General features: G+C 41.9%; 1 protein-coding gene across 3 annotated transcripts in view; it reads right to left on the bottom strand.

Moving 5' to 3' along the window:
* Window positions 1–18,130, bottom strand: part of GALNT13 (polypeptide N-acetylgalactosaminyltransferase 13) — a gene marked incomplete at both ends in the record, with an annotated part of 98,140 nt that extends 80,010 nt beyond the window's left edge. For all 3 annotated transcript variants that reach the window (XM_080346946.1, XM_080346944.1, XM_080346945.1), the window contains one exon: window positions 17,989–18,130. In XM_080346946.1, coding sequence (XP_080203072.1) covers window positions 17,989–18,130 — 142 coding nt within the window. The remainder of the gene's footprint in view (window positions 1–17,988) is intronic.
* Between the last annotated feature and the right edge of the window lie 5,646 nt (window positions 18,131–23,776).

Below are 23,776 nucleotides of genomic sequence, written 5' to 3'. Positions count from 1 at the left end.
AAGTCCACCTCTAAACTATGTCCCTAAGAACTTCATCTATAAACATGTATATAAAGAATAACCAAAGAAGATTTGAAAGAATATAGTGGCAAAAATTAATCTAGAAAGGCAGAAGAGGGATAGGAAATGTGCTGTCAAAACCAACAAATTTAAAAACGCAAAACCAGAAACCCAGTTGTCAAAGATGATCGGATCTCAGACAAAGGAACCCACAAGCAAAGAGGGTTTCACAGCGCAGGAATCCGCGCCAGTGTGCACGTGTGCGGGCAAAGAAAGAGGAGCAAATTTCCACACAAACTCATTTTAATTACGTTTTAAACATGTGCTTCCAAAACTCCGTGAAATGTATTTGCAGCACAGAGCGAAGTCTGCAGGAAAACAGACAGACTGCATTTAGAGGATACATCAATATGTTTATTCTTCTGGGGAGGTTTTGTGGGGGCGTGACATCTTGTGTGTGTTTCAGCAGTTATGTATGGCTGCGGCAGACGAGAGAACTGTAAATTTGGCGCAGCATTAGCTAAATTAATGGATGTGTTAGCAGCATCATTATGGTAGCCCGTGGCATAGGGTCTAAAGATTAAAAAATGTCAAATTTAAACCCATCAGCTCCGCAAGTAACTAACACAACAAAGAGTAATGACTTGTGTTCCCTGAAAATAATCCCTTTAAGAACAAACATTTTCAGTGCGAGGAAATGAATCCTGATTAAAGCTGTGATATCCAGGGGCCTTTCACACAGACACAGTGAAATCAAGCACAAAGAGGCTTGAATCAGGTGTTTAAAAAGCACAGAGATGAGGTTCCCAGGGACACGGGGCAGTGCTGGGGTGGGCTGTGGTTGGACTCCATGATCCTGAGGGTCCCTTCCCACAGAAATGTTCTGTGACTCCGTGAACTCTTCCTGCAGCACAAGGGAGCCGTGCAGATTTGTTTCCAAACGTTTCAGAACAGCAATTTCAAAAGTAAAACACAAAGGTTGAAAACTAAATTTAAATTAATTTGGATACTATTTGTTTAATCAGTAGGTTAATATTTTGCTCCTCACGAACACCAAGAACATTTCCAAGCAGCTCAAACCACGGGAACATCAAACCACTGATGTGAATGACGCTCCTACACAACTGCAACTACACACACAGACGTACACCCTTTCCTTCAGGTAAAATAAAACTAAATTAATCCCATTTGCATATATCTGATGGCCTCCTGAGTTTACTCGAGTGTCCCAAGCTGGCCACACAGAAAGACTTTTGTCTCTTTCCCCTTTTTTGTCTCTCCTTCCTATTATAATTCCTATTAAGCTAGAACTAGTAAAGCCACATCTGTCGACAACCAGAGCAGCTCTCATAGCCGTGAACGCATGAGCACTACAAGAAGTCAGCATTGCAGACCTACACTTTGACATCTGAAGAAGGACGACTGTGTCCTCCAGAAAGCACCTTCCCAGAACAAGAAGAATCTGATGTCACTTTGGGAAATCACTTCAGCACCAACCTTCCCGCGTCAGGTACCTATAGACAGCTCAGCGCTAACATATGGCTGATGTAAACACAGTTACCAGGACTGTTTCACCCTCTCCTCCCAGCAAACACTTCTCCTGGGTCCTGGGGTGCAGGACACCCTGATTTGGTACCCACGCTTTGCACTGGCATCTCAGTCTTCTTATGCTCTTTGGTTGGGGACAGGATAGAGAGAGGGACACAAGGACGGACTCCAGAACAGCCAAAGCTTCAAGACACTCATTAATTCGCCTGCTCTCTTATAAACGCATCATGGCTCTGTGCATCCACCAACCTTTTACACTGCAACAAAAATACAGGTAATACACAGACATCAGATTTGTGTGCCAGAAAATCTTAAGAGATTGCTGCCTTTTTTTTTGTTTAGCCTCCTCCCCACATAACCTGGTGGCTGCATTAGGTTATAATAATAAATCCCACAACAATTTAGCAAACACAAGGAGTCCCTGGTTGATGAACAGAAGGTCCGTGTGCCGCAGAACTGGATCATAAGCGGATCACAGGAGCGCATCCCCATCCGTCTCCACCTGCACCCATGACAGACGACCCAGCGCCAATTAACAGAGGCGAGCGGCTGGTTGCAGCCCTCTTCCAGGTGGAATTAATTATGAGATTATCACTGGGGCACTCCCAGAAGCACTTAGATAAAAATCTCATTACCGGCCTCTCCGTTTGCAGGATAAAACACAAGTTTTACGTTCACAAGACGGTGTTTTCAAACGCTGCGTCTGCAACGCTTTCTAAAGGCGCAGACAGAGCAAATAAGCCAAGACAACATCGATACCCCTCCTACTCGCTTGTTTTAAAGCCAAGCAAATAAAAGCCTCGCCTTACCAACCTGCACAAAGCTTTCACAAAATACATCCTTAAAAGCACCTTAAAGCGACTCATGGAGAGGGCTCATTCTGCCCCATTTCAGCTCCGCGCTTTTGCCTGGAATAGATTCACAACTGCACAATACATGAATTTTATAAACAAACGAGACCGTTTCCATCACAGCACACGCTTCTCACGCACACTGACTGACCGTGTTAGTCTCCAATCTTCAGCCCAACACACAAAATCTCAGTTTTAGCGAATAAAGACCAAGCCCAAGAGGTGACTGGGTTGAACCAGCTGAACTCCTGAGCTCCAAAGGGAGCGAGCGCTGCTGCCAGATGTTCCAACAGCTCTGCTGCTCTAGAGTTGCACTTAATTTGTTATTGATACTATTTCTTCATGTATGTATTTCACTCCAACATAAGGGTGACCAAGCACTCTATGGAATAAGCGTATATTCTGGAACATGAGCAAAGAATGACTAAATGCATCCCCGGAGGAATCTGCAAAGCTGGTAGTTTTGGGCAGTTTGAAACGTAAAGTTTTCTTATATTCACAAACAGAGATCAGCACGCAGCAGCGGTCCTGGAAACACCCATGGAAATATTTCCCTTCCATTGCCACCATTCCACCCACAACTTGAACTAATCGCAAGAGTTTAAACTTTTCCTACAAGCCAACCAGAGGAACATTTAAATTTCCACTCAAACTGCACCCCAAGGTGTGGAGCTCGCTGCTGGCAGACTGAACCGAATTCTCCATATTGTTCTAACTTACAATTCCTGCTGTTACGGCAAGGATTGCACATCACCCAGCCTGGAGATCAATGCCATCCTTAATTACAGAAAGCTCAAAGGGAAAAACATTTGTAATAAAGAGCCTGTGTACAGGTATTTGCGAGCTAAAGTTAAAACTTACAAAGAAAACTGATGGTGGCATTTATCTACTTCTACCATTTCAAGAGGTCGTTTTAACCGTACGCTATGTGACAATTTAGGAAGATTTTTCCTTCTTTTTCCATGTTTATTGTCTAGCAATTCTGCCTCTAAAGCAGTAGGGATCTGAAAATACAGAGTTGGGAGCTCCAAACTGCCACTGAATGCCTGATACTCTCCTTTGTTGTAGGTCACCTTGGTATAATAATTCACATTAGCAATTAGACTTTCACTCTGGCAACAGGTTTTAATTATACCTTATAGTATTAGAAAAGAAATAGGCTATTAACTCCTACTCCCAAAATTGCTGGCTTTTTAAAATGCTATTTCAGAAATGGCCACCTATCCATGGTTTACTAGAAGCACCTGACAGACTTTAGGAAGAGAAGTCCTCAAGTCATTGATGCTCACTATTTTCTCATCATACCACTTTCGCATTTACTTGACCTCTAAACTGTTCGTTTCTCATGATTTTCCGTCTTCCATTTTCCCTCTGATTTCAAAAGAACCCAGCAGAAATGCAGAAATACAGAAATACCCAATATTTAAGGTTTTATAGCGTTAGTTGTCTACACTTCTAAGTGAAAGAATGTACATTCATCACACTTACTGAATGAGTCATTTTAGCTCATTTTAATTATTTATTTATTTTAATCCTCCTACCATGGACTAGCATTAAGAAAGAATAGCCCAGTTTAGTTTAGAAGTTAAATTTGCGATGCATGATCTGCATGATCTGCTGTGGGGAAGCAGTTCTTTCTCTGGGACTTACCGTGTCACCACATCACAAAATGCAATGTAATATAAACAGCATTTACTATTGTAGCATCTGCCTTGCCTAATGTGTAGTTCAAACTCTCATTTTTTTTCCTTTTTCTTCTCTTTTTTTCCTTTTTTTTACTAAGCACACCCTCAGAATATCAGAGCAACTTCTGTATCTATAGAAAGCCCCAAACATTCCCAAAAGGAAATGATTTCAAGCACAACCACCTCATTAAAGATGGCATGACCAGCAGTTGGAAGGCAGTTGAAGAAATCCCCATTGTACAGACGGCATTATGCTCTCCTTGAACACCAGCATACTCAAAACCACAACAAAGCACAAAGTAACACATACAAAAAACTAGCTACATTTTCTATAAGAAAAATTGTATCTACAGGTATACCTGAGCTTCCTGGCAATTTTCAATACGCAATTTAAAAAATTTTGGATGTGTTTTAACACCCCCACACCCTTCTCCTCCCCCTCCAGAGGGTGAATTGTTGCAGTTCAGCATCCATAACACAACCTAATTGCTCACACTTAAAACAAAAGAACTAAAGGATTATTGAAGTATAGCAAACACAATATATAAATATGCTTTTTACATGGCATATATTTCAATTTCATTGCCTTGTTATGTCATATAAAAAAGGATTAAAGTACCGAACGCTCAGGACTATACAGATACCTAAATAATGAATACCATCCCACACAGTATCCTTGAGGACATTATATTAAATGCTCAAATGAAACATTTCTTGGTGACACAGATCTTTAACCTTCAAATCAGAAACAGACCTTTGAGTAGCCAAATCAACAAAAAGCCAACAAAAGCCTCTTCCTACCCCATTTTTGCTCAATGCAGCTACTTTGACATTTCTCCTCCAAGGAGACAACCCAACCCCTCACCCTGGAGCACCCTAGGGCTGACACCAGTGACGGGACAACGGGTGGTGGCTTTGAACTGACCCAGGAGAGATGCAGATGAGATATAAAGAAGAAATTCTCCTCCACGAGGGTGGTGAGAGCCTGGAACAGGCACCCAGAGAGGTGGTGGGTGAACCATCCCTGGAGACATCCCAGGCCAGGCTGGACGGGGCTCTGAGCAACCTGAGCTGGTGAAGATGTCCCTGTCATGGCAGGGGGGGCACTGGGGGAGCTGGGAACATCCCTCCAATATAAACCATCCTCTGATCAGTGCCCTGACCCATCCCACCAGCCACACACAAGTCCTGGTGGGGAAGGACCATCAAACTCCACCGCGATGTCTGTGACAAAACAAGGCCTGAGGTCCACAAAACCACCCGCAGCTCTTGGCCTCCAGCAGCTCCACTCGTACCAGCCGCTGAACCACCCGACTCAGAATTATGACTTCCACCGAGTCGCAAAATGAGGCAAATTGACATTTTATGGAGTTCAAAATAGGATAATTTAACACAGTTAAATTTTAAGACTATCAAAAGTGGAACCAACCACTGAACCCGCCAGTGCTAAGTCCCAATACGCCGTATTTAAACTTATGATTTCCACTGGAGTAGCAAATAAGGGAGATTGCCGCTATATAAAGCCTAAAGCAGGAGAATTTAACATGGTTAAATTATTCCTAAACCATGGAAGACTGACAAGTTTTTATTACAAAGGGCTCTTATCGCTTAATGGATAAAGTCTTTTATGACTCAAGTTTTATTTGGTTTTCAGATATCAACATTGCACAAAGAACGTTGTTCGTGTAATTCAGCACATTCTGGAGAGCGGAATTATCTCTGTGCAAGAGCCTGTGACATTTACAACAGAATTCACCAGAATAATTACACAGGATGTTTTATTAGGGAGGTCTATGTGGTTTTGGTGCGTGTTCCGGTTGATTTTGGGGGTGGTTGGTGTGGTTCTGGGGGATTTTATTTAAATGTTGCTTTCATCATTTCTGCCAAGACAGCACCACCTCCATGGAGGTCCCATAACGTTAAACAGCAAAAACCCCGGGGCTTTAAAGGCTACGTGCTTGGAAAGTGCCATTTCCTAAATAAAATACTAGTGGAAACACCAAATTGACAAAAGTAAGCAGCAGCCCATGGGCTTCTGAAGTAAAGAGCACTGAAAAACTGCGGTTTAGAGACAAGCAACCACCACCGCAGCCTTTAAATCACCAGACAAACAAGAGCCACCACCTCTAAATAAACTGCATTAATCTATTTCATTGCTGTCTTTGACAACTCCTTGCTCTTCATAAATATTCTCAATATTTGCTACTCATAAGTTCCTCCATTTCCCTCACATGTATATATACCCCGAGTAAAACCTCACTTACTTGTAAACCACTTTAAAAGATTATTTACTTATTTTACGCACGGTACATTAATTAAACAAGTTGAATCAACTGAATAAAAGCACAACTAAATAAACCAGTAAAGCACATGAGCAAAGCAATATATAAGTGTCTATTTCCCCATAACAAGCTGGTGCAAATCAATGTGTTGTCCGGCACACAAGAGGATTTTATATCCCAGATAATTCCACTTCGTCCTAAGTGGGATTCTGGATTTTAAAGGACCAAGTGATGAAGATCTCACTGCGTGACAATGGCACAATATTCCTAAATGGTGCACATAACATCTTTAATAATGATTATTCTGTGGAATAGGTCTTCATTTGCCATTCCCTAGGAGGAGATCTAGACACGCTAGAACAAAGTGATTCATTTTGCCTAAAACTAAGAGGAGAAAAACAAAAAATCAAGTTTTATCATTACTTTTGGCATATTACAAAAGGAATGCAATGCAATATCAGACTGATGCAGCCTTTGCACTGTTACGGTTTTTATACCAACTGTACACATGCTCATGTTTAAATGTTTTAAGTGCCCAGTTCAACTTCATTAAAAAGAACAAAAAAACCAAACCCTCGCACACAGTAAAATAATCCACTTATAAAAGGAAGTGAAATTCAACAGAAATGCATTAGAGATTAGAGATCTAATCTACTTTGTTTTGCGTCAGGAAAACAACAACCAACATATTATGCTCCTGTCCAAATGTACTGACTGAAATGAAAACACCTCAAAGTCTATAAAGCTCAAAACAAAGACACGGCTCCAGTTCTTTGGAAGAAAATCTCAGGAGACTCCATCCAATTTTATAATATATACAAAAAAAAAAAAAGAGAAAAAAAATGCAAGTTTTTGAACTGAGGGTGCAAAGAGAATTTCCTGCACACACCTGCCTGATGCGCTTGGCAAATAATTATAAACAACAGCTTTTGATTAGTTATGATAAAAAAAAAGAACTCACAGGTTTTCAACCATTTCATTGCCGCCCAATGGTGAAACAATTTAGAAATTCAGTTTGAATAGGGAAAACCAGAAGCTAAGCATAAATGTATCTTTACATTTCTGTACAGAGAGAGTGGCCAAGCATTGGAATGGCTGCCCAGGGAGGTGCTGGACTCACCAGCCATGGAGTGTTTTAAACTGAGATTAGACATGGCACTTAGTGCCATGATCTAGTCAATGGACTGGAGTGGGACCAAGGGTTGGACTTGGTGATCTCTGAGGTCTTTTCCAACCCAGTCCATTCTGTGATTCTGTGTGAAAGCAGAATGCTCCTTTACAAAATACAATATACCCCTCCGCACTAATCTTTGATACGTTAAGACATTCTATAACATAATACAGCAAATATTTTCCTTCGGCATCGCACGGCAAAACCTGCTGCTGACCACGGCAGCTTCACAACAGAATTTGACCAATTTAATCTAAATTCATCTAAAAATTCAATTAAATTCTAAATTTTACAGATATTTTCTTTCGCTGTTTCTCAGTGCTGTAGCCAAAGCACACACCTAGGTACTGTGCGTATAAAAATACTCTTTGGATGATTAGATTTTAAATTATCTCACATTTAAGAGCAAGCTGTGCAAACCACAGGAAAAATTACTGAAAAGCCCAACTTTTCCAGGAATAATTCCAGCGGTTTCAGGCAGCGCGTGGGCGGCTTGTTCTGAATTGCTGTCTCTGGTGTAAAACAGCACAGCAAATGAAATCCACACCAACCGTGTTAACGCAGCGCTGGCTCCATGTGCACAGAAACTTAACACACTTGCACTGATAGACACAACCTCATTAAAGAGGGGAAAGAAGGAATTAAACATCAGCTTTATTCTTATTCCTACAAGCCTACGAGCAAAACTTGCCTTATAAATGAACTTTTCTTAACTTGTACATTTGTACTAGACTTACCTACCAAATCTGTATTTTAATTTATTTGAAAACGTTTCTTTGCTGGTCAAATGTTTGTAAACTTGAAAGTGAGTGTTACTATTAGTACTATTTCTTGATGAAAGAAGAAAACACCACCGGGAGAGATCACAACACAGCCCATTGCAAAACACTAAACGTCACGTCATGGAAAAAACAAACGTAATGTCATGGAAAAAACAAGCAAACAAAATTAAAAGGGAAGAAAAAGAACATTTGGGGCAGGTACACTCAGCATTGTAGGTGCAGAAAACCGAGCAGTTTAGGAGTTAAATGCTTCCAGTTTATTTCTGACCTTAATCAAGCCCTAAGAATAAAGTTATAAAAATTCACTGCAAAAAGATGAATTTGCACATTAAAGTAAATTATAAGATTCTATCATGCTTTAAGTAAACCCAGCCAATATTTATAGTGAAAAAAATGCAGATAAGCCAGGAAAAACAGTTTGAAAAGAGAGCAATGTGGAAGATCTAATTGATGGCAGCAGCTCCTCTGGGCATGGGGAAAATGAACTTGTGTTCAGTCCGAACCCACCGATCCCTCAGTGTGGGGGTTAGAAAAGAATATCAGTGTTCACAGTTGTAGGATAACAGCGAAATAGAGCGCAACACGCTGCTAACGCATTCTGCTTTTTAAAGGGGAACAAATACCCGTAAATTTAATAGAAAATGCTCAAAAAGACGTTAAGGTATGAACTGGGGGTGAGTATTTGCATTAACGGTTCTATGCGTATGTATATCAATCAATGAAAAAATACTTTTCTGTACATTTGCAGGTAGTTTTTAAACAGTTTGAATACATGGATTAACTGTTCTATATTTTCTGGTGCTGTTTAGGCTTGGGGAAGCTTTTAGCTCTTTAGAACACAACTCAATATTGGGGGTCAAGTCCCACCACTCGGCTGCAGTAATTCGCTCTAATGCACCATCACACCAGGGCCACACAACTCAGTCTTGAAACACCTCCTAGATTTCATCAGACAATGCGCCCTTTTTAGCCCATACTAAAGGTAAACGACACCTTTCTGCCACCAGCAGTTGGCATAGCAGAAAGGGCACAAAATACCAAATTGTATTAATTTCACTCACATAAATGCATTTTCCTGTGTGGCAACTCGACGGCAAGAACCCGGTTTGGTGGTTGTTTATTTGCTTTAATACAGAGTAGGATCCCAAGGACAAGAAGGACAACATTGGAATGAATTTCACTCCGATTCTTCAGTCTTTATTATGCAAATGAAAGCTCATTTTAGCTTGTCAGGTTTAGCAATCAAGGCCCTGGAGAACATGTGTAGCTGAAAACTTTCATTACACAGACACGAATACTCCGCGTGACATCTATTAAAACAATCTCAAAGGATGGCATCCGGATAGAGAAACAATCACTACTTTACAATAGATATTATGATTTCTCATTATTATTCAACTTCTATTCTGCACTAATACTGACAAACACAATTTTAAAGTATTTCTTACTGAAAAAACCGATTACTATTTATTTCAAAAGTTGCCCCAAAACTCCCTACTAGAAAAAATAATAATCATAAAAACAGTGGTTTACAGCTGGCATAAAAAACCACTTTTTTGCAAAACAGCAAAGTTGCAGCATCCGACTCGGCGCGTCGCTTGTTATTCTGTACATCTTCTCCGTAATTCTGATTTCCCCAGCGTTTTGTTGTATTTCTTACAACCTCTACAGAACTCAATCAAGATGAAAAACTCTGCTGCACTGAAGCTTCAAACAGTAAGGAAGAGAATTGAATATGGAGTGTCATTTGTAGAACGATTTAAAGCTTATTTACCACGGGGTTCGGAAGGGCCGGAGGCAGCCTGGGCTCCCCTTACAGGGCTCAATTCTCACAAACAGCCTCGTGCGCACTGACCCTAATTTGCAGACTTTTCCTGAAATCAGTGGAGCTTCATTAGCAGTCTGGGAATGTGGCATCAATAACAAGAAAGGAGTCATAATTTTTAGATAACACCCATTATAAAAGCTTCTGCCATCAGGTAGAAGCACATGAGGTTTCCATGAAACTTTTCCAGTTTCCATAAAGCTATTTTCTCCCGAGGTGCCGATTGTCAAGAAATTGTGCAAGCAAGTGGGTCCAGATGGGGACAGGGGCTTTGCCAAAAGAAAAGATAACACCTGAGAATTCCCAGTAATCTTAAGATCCATCTGCTGAACACAAAAAAATGAGCTAGAAAACCTAAAAACCTTCAAAGCAGCCGAAAAGCGCATCCTGCCCTTCCAAAGGAAAGCTGATCTTCCACATTCTGGGTTGCTGTTAATCCTCATAGGGATGACTTGACATTTCTCAACACAGCTGAAAGAGCAGCTACTTTGTTCTGCCTTGCAGTTTATACACCTTGCCATCAGAATAACTGTTCTGGAGAAAACTATTGGTTATAATGCAAAATCACCACCCCCCCCCCCCCCCCCCCCCCGCATTGCATCTTCATTTCAAACCTGCTGCCTCTCAAATGGCATCTCTAAAGTTTCTAGAAATGATGATACATTTTCCTGCCTTGCACATTCAACCATCATTTCCCTTTAAGTATTTTCAGCTTTTTACAGGTTCCTAGGTTTTGTACTTAAAATTTTACATTGTACCTGCATCATTAAAACCACTAATACTTATCAGTCTACCAGAGTAAGCAAATCATCCCCAATTTAGATGGAAACTACTATTCTCTTGTACTAAGAGACATAAAAATTTAAGCTGTTAATGGGAGAATACATACGTTTGTTAAACCTATGCAGCCCCAAACATCAAGACATATCTATGCCTACGCATCATTCACGAGCTCTGCCATGACAAATGAAAGCAATGAAACTAAAGCATTAAAAACTTAACTGAAAACATGGCAGAAGAGCGAGGTAAATTGAAAGGAATAAGGAATGGTACAGCCTGATAAGCTGATGGAGTTCAGATGAGCCAGGCAGTGCTCTCATACCCAGGGCACTGCAGAAATCCAGATAGGCTTTATGAGGACACCTGGAAATTATTTGGGTACCAGGGATAATATTGTCAATGTGACACAGTTTTTGCACTTCAAAAAAGTGAGAAATAGCAAAAATAACCAATCCCAAAAAAAAAAACCCCAACAGTTCATTGCTTTCTCAATTAAAATCCGAAATGCTATGTAAAATTAACAACATTTTATTCATACCTCTAAGAAACAGACCCGCGCAAGCTTTTCACACTAACAATTTAGTTCCAATACGACAACCAAAAAGCTAAAAAGCATCATTATAAACCACTTAATGTATCAGGGGAAAAAAAATTTTAAAAAATCCCATTTTAACAAGTAATTTGGGGACTGGGAAGCGCCCGTTTCCAGGTGGCTCTAAAGCGCAGCTCTGCAGTTACCCAACTTCTGGCAGCTGGGGAGAACATCATTCCAATGATGTCATTCCAACATCAGTTTTCTGTCAGCTCCCACGGATGGAAAGCGCTTCTGACATCCCCCAATATTCCTGTGTTTGCTGTCAACAAGGTACAACTGCAGTTCTCAATATCGCCCGAACAATTCCCATGGATATTTGTTCACAAACTCCAATCACAACCCAGCTCAATAAACTGGACACATTTAAGATACTACGGCAGGAGTGGGTGATGCACAAAAATGCTGAAATACACACAAACTTGAATTTTTAATGGCATCTACTTCATAGAACAAGCAAAGTACGTGAAAATAACTCAACAAGTTTTCCTCAATAGCAGCTCCAAGATTTCCATATTGGTTTCTGATACAACGGTCCTTCAATGGACCTGAGCAACTTCTAGAGCTTAAACACGTGTACACAGTGAGTATATACATGTGATACTGGATAGTGTACGGCACATATAGATATATATATACACAGCATATATGCACTGTACAAGTTCACTCAATGAAAAAATCTGAGAGATGATGTATTTTTACATCAAATACTTTCAGGAATAAACCTTGAGATAAACCTGATCTGTACAAAAATGATTAGGAAAGCAACAAAAATGCTTGGGTGTCAAAAATGTTTGGGTTTTGGTTGGTTGGTTTGGGGTTTTTTTAATTGTTTGGGTTTTGGTTGGTTGGTTTGGGGTTTTTTTAATTGTTTGGGTTTTGGTTGGTTGGTTTGGGGTTTTTTTAATTGTTTGGGTTTTGGTTGGTTGGTTTGGGGTTTTTTTAATTGTTTGGGTTTTGGTTGGTTGGTTTGGGGTTTTTTTAATTGTTTGGGTTTTGGTTGGTTGGTTTGGGGTTTTTTTAATTGTTTGGGTTTTGGTTGGTTGGTTTGGGGTTTTTTTAATTGTTTGAGTTTTGGTTAGTTGGTTTGGGGTTTTTTTAATTGTTTGGGTTTTGGTTGGTTGGTTTTGGTTTGGGCTTCTGTTCGCTTTGGTTTTTGTTTGTTTAAACTGGGTCTCTTGAGGCCAAGTCCCCATATTTCTGACACATCCCCGTATTTCTGATGCGTCCCCATATTTCTGAGCACCAGAAGCAGCAGCAATTTTCTGGTTCTGGCACAAGAAATACATATTTCTCTTTTTTCTAATCCTGCCGGTCCTTCCCAAAGCAGCACCAGGGGCAGCACAACTTTGCAGCCATGACCATTGTACGTGGCACCAAGAGACCTCGAGAATCGCCTCATACTATCTGGTATCTGTCGACACTTCCACAAGCTTCAGAAAAGCTCTTTTCTTGAACTGTGTGATGAAGACCTATAAATAAACTTAATGTGCTGTCACAACATCCAAATCAGCACTTTGAAATTTTATTTGTCAACAAATGAGTGACAAGATTTCAGTGCAACGTACACACTCATCCATCCATCTATTAAATCTTTATGGCGTGCTATTAAAAATATTTGCTGCTATTGTTACTGCAGACAGTGCAATGCACACAGTCATCTGAGAGATAAACACGTTACTATGGAAACTACCCAAATGAACGCCTTCTTTTCTAAACTTGGCCATAACCCCAAACTTTTATCACAGCGGCCAAGTGTTTCATTCACTTGCTTTATATGATCATAACACACAGCTTTTCTCTTTAAAAAAATACATTATAGGATTTGAATAAATGAACCATCCTCTTCTACCGAGTTTTCTTCAAAATATCATTTTAACAATTTCTACTAGTTTTATAACAAAGACTTTCTGCAGCTCTTGAGAACACAACTAACACAGAAAGTAAATCTGCATAAAAGCATTAGACACCAAAATGCTCATTGCTCACATACATTCGTTTTAATTAATCACACTTTCTTCACAATTACTGTTTTGTTCATGGCACTTGCTCCCCGGTTTGTTATTTGGAAAGCAATATTTTACTTCCCTTGAACTCACTACATATTTTAATCTTAATCTGGACAGAAAACTGCCATAAACAAGTGTCTCCAAAGGCAGCTTTCCAAACAGCGAATACTACAGTTAACTAACATATTATACTTGAAGTTGAAATTAGAGATTAGCGTGTTTTCTGGAGTAAATACTTTTCCAAAGAAGTACTGCTCTTGCACTGCTCAGGTCACCTTATTAGACATGTTACGACACCCCTGGTGGCAACTGGCTTTACTATTACATATGTAGCAAATATCTACAGCTCCAGTAATATTATATATAACATTTATGAATTTGTTTCAGGGTGTAAAACCCTTCTCCCAGCTATTTAGAATTATGCATCAATTATGTGTTGAAGAGCACTTCATTTGTGTGTCCAGACAACTAGAATTCCAGAGTTAATAAGAACATTTTCACTAAATTGCCGTAAGACCAATAAAGAGAACACTCAAGCCATCTTTTACACAAAAGGACCGTGGCTCCAGCTTTTACACACTGTACCTTCTTCCATACCTTCATCACAAGGCACCTGTTAATCTCACACCTTGGAATTTAATGGCGTTCCAGTATGGTTTAAACATCTCCTTCATTGTAAGCTCAGTGTGCTGAGTAAGCTGTGCATTAAAGAAAATGCTTCTGCTTCCCTTCCTTGGGCAGTTGCCTTTCTGCTTATCTGCCATTCTGCCCATCCAGTACTTTAAATAAGACGTACTTTGAGTAAAACTAGATACATTCCCACACACACACACCTTACAGGGAAGAAAAAACAAGAAACCCCACAAACACAACAGACCTTTCCTTGAGAAAGATCTGGAACAGAGTTGTCATTAACCCTGGCAGTGAACGTGACCAAGTTGCACAACTCTTCGCTGGAAGCCACACAAGAACATGGGACAGAACAAGCACTATCTCATTTCTGTTTGGGGAGGAGTCAGATCCAGCTCCCACTCAACATGATGCTCTCCACTAAACCTCCCTCTCTCTTGTCGCTCTTCTGAAATGAAACCTCCCTCTTGCTTATAGCTCTTCAGGCATGGTCAGACCTACTCCCAACCTCCTGAAATTCGAGGTAAAACCTGAGTTTCCAGGTTTTGTGCAGCTTGCTGCCCCTCTGGGAACGTGATGGGACCACGATGCTGCTTCTGCATTATCGATGGCTCTGGGAAGAGCTTCCCAAGAGTCTGCTTGATGCGTGTCCTGGGAAATAACCCTCTGTCACCTCCTCAGCATTTATCACCCGAAGAACCCTGTGTTGGGTACCCAAGGAGTGTTCACGCTGCACCAAAACCTCGGAAGAAAGGAGCAGAGGCACAACCCGACCCTCCGGATGGGGACACAGAGCTGCCCAATCACCTCATACGCAACAATTACAACACAATTACAGCACGTTTACCTCTTTAGCCTCTAAACACCCCATTCTGCACCAGCAGAATCTTCCTAATTAATGACAAGGGTGATGGATTAAGTGACTTCAAACGCTGGATTGCCACATCCCATTCAAATTCCTCTTAGTATATTGATTCTTGCTGTGGCTTTCCTTATGGAAATACTGTAATTATGTCACCTTTTCTGCTCACAGCTCATCTGCATTCTCAATTAGAGGTATTCAGAGCCTGACAAACACACTATTAACAAGACAAAGGTGATGGCACCCGGGCAGGTACTTTACAGCAAAAAAGCAGCTCCATTTCAACTTAAAGGCTCGTGGCTTCAGTAAACTGCTGGATCGAAGATAACGATTAAAAAACTCCTCTAATTATTCCACCAGAATACACGTAATTCAGCAGAAATAAATGAAGAAATTTTGGTAAATCTCCGTAACAAAGAAAAAATATATATATTTATTTATTATCATATATATATATATTTATTATCATTATGATGATGTCACATCAGTATGCATATCTACTAGAACAAGAAATATTTAGGATAGTGGAAAAAAACCCCAAAAGTCAGACAAATTAATTTTGAATGTAGCAGACGGGAATACAAGTTTCACTCCAGGGCACATGCACTCATTTGGAACAGCCTGTACAGTGTTTAAAGTCTCTGGATACACCAACACGAAACCCCACAAACTACCTGCTAAGTTACCTAAACAGTTACAACTGACAATAAGAAAAAGTGAGTTTGTTGCAACTCTTTATGCAAGTCTTTGTTCAGTGAATTAGCAGCCCCCATCTGCTGAATAATGTTTTCTTAAAGCCAAAATCTTTTAGATGAGAATGTTTAGTGATTCTTGTTTACAGGAATTGCTGTAATTTAATGTCACCAAGCAGAGTAGAGGTACCGGTGAAGTACGTGTTTTTAAACATAAGAGCATTGCTTTATTTTATCTTCCCCTTTTAAAAAGAAATCAAGAACTTATGAATAAAGTAGATTAACTCTGCTTTTTCTCAGGATGTTCCTTTGTGGCAGAAGCCATCTGGAATTTCAGTAATCCCACCAAAAAGCCAAGCAATCAGCTTTCAATAAAGCGGCGCTAGTGTCCCCACACATCGCACACTTTATACAAAATTATTAAAGTACATGATAATCAAGTATTCTTCCAGGATCACAGCAGAACACACACAGTTGTAACACACTCAGTATTGCTTTTGCCAGGCTTTCAAGTAGAAATAATGTCACGTTTTCAATAAGCGCTTTCTGAAAACGAAGAGCAAGCAGCAGCGGCGCTGCCCTTAGAGCTTCTGTGTGGAAAGCTCGGCTCTTCAGAACACGCACAGCATGTGACATTCAGTAAGTTAAATGTAAAGAAAGAATAAGTCATTTCAAGTAGTCCAGGCAGCAGAGCGTGTCAAAATAAAGGCCAGTAGAGCATGGTGTTGTGCTGACAAAAATGGGTCAAAAAGGTGATTTCATACTGGCGAGCTGCAGACATTCCCATTTAAATGTGAGTCGTGGTAGCAGGGACACGCGCTTATGGTTTGGGGTTTCTTTTCATTGACTTCAGAGTTGTTTAAATAAAGTCTATCATTCTAATATTTCTCTTTACAAACTACCCAATTACACCGCAAAAAACACAACCGATTAAAGACCGATCACAAGGTGGAATCAATCCTGAGAAAACTCTGAGGCATATTTCAAAAACAGTCTATGATCCCTTTTCTGCAGCGGTGGAGGCAAAATGGGTTGTTTTATTCACAACATGCCAGATTCTTGCCTAATATTTGTTTAAAAATACAATAATTCAATTAAACAGAGGGAAAAAAAACCCAACAACTATAGCAACATCAGCATTTTTGTTTGGAGAAACAACTGAATTGTTCTTTTAATTTTTAATACCATGTAGCTATTTCTGTGATTGGAAGGTCAAAGCACAGTGTCCCAAATACAATCTGAGTGAGGACTACCAGGGCACAAACCCATCGCTGAATGGTATTTTCATTTCGAATTATTGCAAAATGATCAACTCAAGCGAACCACAGCCCCGAAGTGCTTTTAGAGGGATGACCACGATTTATCCTGCAGATAAATCCACCTCAGGATGGGTGCTTCAGTGTATTTATGTATTTATGATGAGAGGAACAGCCTCAGACACAATTTTTGTCTCTTGTCAACACTAAACACGTTACAAAAGCAGCTGCACTAGTTGTAATTAATCTTGTTTCAATCCTATTAGAGATTCAAAGGCTCCTCCTCCTCCCATATGCCAAACCTGAACTTCTTAACAATAGGATGTTAATTTACAAGGAAAAACAAACACCTGTATTTCATAAATATTTCTTCTTCTTGTGAATTTCCCATAGATTTACTTATTTTTATAGTCTGAACTGCATTCGGGAGCCCACGTTACGGTTCCTACAGTCACGTCAGGTTCATTGCAAGCACTAAATCACTGCGGCTGCTCTGGAAATGAGCAATTATGAGCGGGAGAACTCGTAGGGTCCATCAAGGTTCAGTTTCCACAAACTCCCCTTTAGTAAATGACATTGCTAAAAATATTTGGGTGAGATGAGACTCTCTGCTCCATCTGCATTGGAGACTTGATCCTCATGTTTTCATGCAGTAGAAGGAATCAAAGCATCTTTTATAATGATAGTTTCAGGCAGAGTTTAGAAGCAAGCTTACAGGGAACTTTCACCAATAAAAAAAACAGCCTCAATTCTTTTGTAGGTTAAATGACTTCTGATAACAATGGTCCTTAACGTACTTACTTTGGTTTTCTCTTCCACATATCAGAGTTTCACCGAGGAAAACATCCAAGACTCAGGCAAAGCTCAAACACTAAAATAAACTGAAACTAATTCAGAAACCACTAAAGCGCTATGGAAACAAAGTACTTCAGATCCTGGTATTTTGTCTGTTTGAACTGGAAAAATGACATAGACAGCAGAGAGAAGGATATATGGAGTCAAATACTCCCAGCGGACACTCACCCCTGAGCGCGGGCAGCAGGGACCGCTCCTTCTTGTCGTCACATTTATTGCACTCGCTGAAGTAGAGCAGCAAGAAGACGTCGACGAGCACCCAGACGAGGGAAGTGGCCAGGACCACCTTGCAGTAGAGGAACCTCCTCATCGCTGGCGTCTGTCTGTCTGTCCGTCCGCCCCGGGAACAGGCAGGACCGGCCCAGCTGAGTCACGGCCCCGCGGGTGCAGCCCCACGGGGGAGCAGGGACGAGCATCCCACTGCCGGCAAAGAGACGTACGGATTAGCTATAATAACAAATACACAGATCGCACTGAAAAATGTAGAGCAAAGTGCAGGGTGGAGAAGGTTAAAGCATCTGTTCCTTCCCATAGATGCCGGAATTTTCTGGTTTCTACCATCCTTCTACAAATATCATTTTGACTTCCGCATGTCTACATAACTTCCCTTCATTTAGAAACATATATAATATATATACACATATATATTTATCCCTTTCATGCAAGGTAACAAATTTCCATAAAGATTACACAAAATGACAAAGCAACACTAACAGACTATTCTAATATTCACCATTCTACTGCCCTCCATTTAGAAACAAATATTTTATATTTATATTTATCCCTTTCATGCAAGGTAACAAATTTGCATAAAGATTACACAAAAAGACAAAGCAATGCTAACAGACTGTCCTGATATTCACCATTTTATTGAACATTAGACAGAGGAGCGCAAAGAGCAAAACTGAAATGTTCATTTTCCTCGAACAATATGTTTGTAATGCTATTTTAAGTACAGCCTCTGAGCACTAAAAGTGATTAACTCTTACCTGCAGAACAATTCTGAGCACCACCTCGCTACCGCCTTGCGCAATTACGCCTCACTCACCACCTACATATTTGGAGTCCTGCCTGCAACGCTAAGTTGGGTCACCAATAGATAAGCAGGAGCGTAAGTCTAAGGCAGATTTGCAAGTTGGATGAGGGTATTTGAGTGGGTCCAGAGAAGAGCAACAAGACTGGGGAAGGGACTTGAGCACAAGCCCTATGGGGAGAGGCTGAGGGAGCTGGGCTGGTTTAGTCTGGAGAAGAGGAGGCTCAGAGCTGAGCTCAGCACTCTCTAGAACTACCTGAAGGGCAGTTCTGGCCAGGTGGGGATTGGGCTCTTCTCCCAGGCATCAGCAATAGGACAAGGGGCCATGGGCTTCAACTCTGCCAGGGGAAATTGAGGCTGGAGATGAGAAAGCAATTCTGTACAGAGAGAGTGGTCAGGCATTGGAATGGCTGCCCAGGGAGGTGCTGGACTCACCGGCCATGGAGGTTTGTAAGCTGAGATTGGACATGGCACTTAGAGCCATGATCTAGTCAATGGACTGGAGTTGGACCAAGGGTTGGACTGGATGATCTCTGAGGGCTTTTCCAACCCAGTCAATTCTGTGTGATTTAAACGTGACACTCACCGTTACGGGCCGTGTCCCACGTGCAGGTTGGGAGCTTCACTTGGGCCATGGCCCCAGGCACTGAACCGCAAAACCTCCCGAGCGCCTAGAAAACAAAACAGAAAAACAAACGGCCTGACTGTCTTTTCTAGTACATGAAGACATTTCTTAGATTAAAAAAAAAAATAAAAGCACGCATACATTTTGTCCACATTTTAACCTGCCTATCTTAATTAATTTTATACATCCTGGTTTTTATCTGAGTTCTGAAAAACCCTCAGCGGTAGCACAAGTGGTAGTTTTCCTGGCTTAAGTCACTGCTGGCCCAGCTTTACCATCGTCACACCCTTGCCACATCACCTCACTCAGCAATGTCACTTTGGAATGACACTGATTTCTGTCCCTCCCAACGAGGTGTCCCCAAGGAACACACTGTGACATGAACTGCGGTGGCACATGGGGACACGAGAACCCAGCAACTCCTCCAGTCTATCTCCTCCTTCAATCAGCAGGTGAAAAAACAGTCATCTCCATTTTATACAGTCCCTAAATAAAATAAATGTATATTACAATTTAACCACAGTTCATTTGAACCAATAAGATGGAATGATTTAAATAATTTTTCAAATTATTCTTGAAGCGCTATTTTACTATGTAATCATTAATAATTTTTTCCGCCTGTCTTGTATATAAACACAACCTGTAGCTCTTTTTCTTGCAGAAGTGATTTACAGTCGGTTGATTGAAAATGTCAAGGGCTCAGGAATCCTTGGCTCAGGTTAGCACAACTCATTTATATGTTAGTCAATGGGAACAGCTTAATTATAGGAAATTACAACGAAAAAAAAGATAACAGAGATCTTTATTAGGAAAAAGAGAAGGGAGCCGAGGTGGCTGGAATGGGCTCTTGTGGCGCTGAGCGGAACAGGATTTGTCCAGCACCAGCTGGGACACAAAGGCGCTGCCTCCCCAGGCTCTTCACAACACACAAGAAATTCCTTCCCTTCAGCAGTTCTGGTTTAATAGGAGCGAGCAAACCTCATGAGGGGGCACATTCACGGACCGGCCATCGGAAACCCCTATTCCCAATGCCATGCAGTTTTTAAACAAATGGCACACACAGAAGCCGCAGTGTTTGAATCCAGCTGGTGCAACAGGCTGGTGGACAGCAGCAATGATGGAAAACCCACCCCCGTACACCCCGCATCTCACCACGGGGACGAGATGCGGCAAAGTGCCTTTGGCCTCAAGCTCCAACCATTAATCCAGCCCTGGGCTGCTCTGCTATAAATGTGAGGATTACTCATGGCAAAGAGCCAAGCCTCCTACTCCGCACCCCCTAGAAATAACTTTTGTAAAAGAAGAAACTCAATAAAGTATTTCATTGCCCAGAGAAAACGCACCAGCAGGTATTTTGTTGGCCCTGAGGGTGGTGAGAGCCTGGCCCAGGTTGGCCAGAGAGGTGGTGGCTGAACCATCCCTGGAGACATCCCAGGCCAGGCTGGACGGGGCTCTGAGCAACCTGAGCTGGTGAAGATGTCCCTGTCATGGCAGGGGGAACTGGGGGAGCTGGGGAGGTCCCTTCACCCCAAAACATCCTGTGATAAATATACTGGGCTTTTCAGCTACCACTTTAAGAATAAAGCAAATTTAAAAAATAGGAACCAGTGGCAACAAAGCAAGGGAAATTCCTGCCCAAAAAAACCTGCAGTTTGGCAGTGTTACAAGCAATAAAACCAGGGGATTGTAATAGAAAACAGTATGCAAATTTAGAAATCATCTGCATTGCCAGCCTTTCCTAAAATTGCCACAATAAAGTGCTGTGGTAAGAGAATGTTATGGAGGTTGCAAATCCAAGCTCTGAAAAACTGGCAGAATTAAAGATAGCTGCAAAGCCTGGACCTGCCTTTCTCACGCACTAAAAATACACCAGCCCCTCTGCAGCGCACTCGGCAGACCAGCCTGGGGAAAAGGAAGCGGTTGTTCAGGATTGCTTATTGCCACTCACCACACAGTCCTGTGCCCTGTTTATTTTATACCACTCAATCCACGCCTAGAATGAACAATATTTAATTTTCTCAGGGGCTCCAAGCCATGGCACCCATCACTGCTCTATCCAGTTGCCTCAAAAGCTTTCAATTCGCTTTAACAATATCTCTGTGTAATAAAAGAAAATATCTATCTATCTATCTATCTATGTATTATCCCCTCTGTAGGGCACAGACTTTCTGCTCCCCAGCGACATTCCTGGAGTCCCACCCGACACGTAGCCCAGGTTAGTGCATTGATTCAACAAAAGCCCGAGTTCTCGAGCCAGTATTTCCCTTGTGGTGCTGAAAAGGGTCCAGCCCCCAGGTCTCACTTGCTGGGACCCCTCAAAGCCATCGTTCCCCTCCAATGCTGCTCTGGCAGGACCAGCATCCAGCCCATCCCACCCTGGAGATGCTCCCCAGCGCTTACACCAGAGAGACAGAGAAAAATGAGCATTGCCCAAGTGAAAGAGCAGTCTGTGAAGCCAGAAGCATAATCTTCACGTCTTGTGACTCAATGGACTGAAAGTACTAAAACTAAAACCAGGCTGCACATAAACACTTCATCTCAGGTGTTACCTGAAAGCCCCCAGCCTGAGGAACACCTTTCCAGGGCATTGAACGTGGCTTTTTGTACCATGTCTTGCTCTGGGCTCCTTTAAGGAGCATCCACCTGTTTCACAAACCAGTGGTTTCATCCAGCTGCTTTTTAGTCTTTACACTTTGTTGAGGAGAATTGTGGCAATTTCAGGCTTAGGAGCCGTAAATTGCAGCAACACAGAGTAGGGCTAAGAGAAGGTCCAACACAGCAGCGCTTCAAGCACCACAGGCAAAAAACCCGTCCAGAGGAAACATAATCAAATTTTATCTCCACACTTCTTCAAACAGCCAGTTCCTGTAAATTAGTATCAGCACATCCTTGAATGGCCCCTTAATCTGTTGCCACTCTTAAGAGCCAGCACGTATTAAGCGTCCTAATCCTTGGGCAAGACAGAAATAAACTGTTTACAAAAGTTCCTCCAAGGAAAACCAGAAGAATCGCGCAATTTATCACTCAGCGCTTTTACTGATTTACTACAGAAGCACAGTTAGAGTCCCAGAGCCCATCTACACCCTAGAACTGTGACTACATCTTCCAAATTAACATCAAAACTACTCTGATCTCAGCCTCATCTACCAAACCTGCAAGACTGCAACTTGTGCAAAGCACCTTCTGTTGGCCACGGATACCCCCCCGACCAGCAAAACTGACTAATGACTCCAGATGTTTAGATTCAAAAGGATACAAACTGCAAAACATTATTATTATGAAAGTACTTGTTTCAAAACAAACCAGTCAATTTCTCTAAAACAGAGCTGAACGTTACTTTTCAAGTCAACACTGATCTTAATGTCAGCTCTAAAAGCTTAATGAAGTGCCAACAGGAGCCAGGCCCTGAGAAAAAGGCGATTTAATCTACTGGGTATTGCAGGAGATGTGAGGAGGAACGCCACACCTCCTCCTTTTGCCAGATGTGGCCACATCTGCATGCATCTCCAGTGAGCTGCGGTGCAGCATCAGGCAGCGGTTGCCTAGCAACCAGGGGATGCTCCTGCGGGTACCCGGCTCTGCCGAAGCCCCTGAGCTGCCCGCTCCCCCACCGCGGGTCCCTCCGGCCACCAGCCTGGCTCTCCAGCAGCGGGGTTTGGGGTTCACCCTCAGGGAGGGGGTTCCTTTTTCCCACTGCCGAGTGGTTCCTGGCTCCTCCAGCCTGTCCCAGAGCTGAGCCCACAGCACCAGGGGGATGCACTGGGCAATACCCCACGGGATAACAAAACACCCCGGAATCCCACCAGCAGTTGTTGGGATGCACCACGCGATACCCCAAGGGATACCAAAACACCCTAGAATTACACCGGCAGCCTTGAGGATGCACCAGACGATACCACACAGGACACCAAAACAGCCTAGAATCCCACCAGCAGCCTGACACCTGTATCGCAGGAGAAGAAAAAGGTGACCTGAATCTGCCTCCTGGTCAGGGCACACATAGACAAGTTCCACTAGAAGAGCTTTAACCAACAGGACGAGGCCAGGAGAGGAACAGAGAACCCAGCAGAACATGCCTTAGCGACACCAGCACTGCCATGATGGGGCACGGGGCTGCACTTCCATTCCCATCACAGTTATTACTGCAGTCAGGCAGCACATGGCACAGATGCAACACTTCACGGCTGAAAAACAGAATCAAAAATGCCTATTCCTGAAAATCTTTTATTTGCATGGGTGTTTTATAGTATAGGTTTGACTAAACAGCACTGTATACAGCCGCATATTTCCACAGAGAC

The sequence above is a fragment of the Nesoenas mayeri genome (assembly GCF_963082525.1).
Source record: "Nesoenas mayeri genome assembly, chromosome: 6".
Lineage (NCBI taxonomy): Eukaryota > Metazoa > Chordata > Aves > Columbiformes > Columbidae > Nesoenas > Nesoenas mayeri.
The sequence above is the reverse complement of the archived record's forward strand: the minus strand, read 5'-3'. Positions and strand labels throughout refer to the sequence as shown.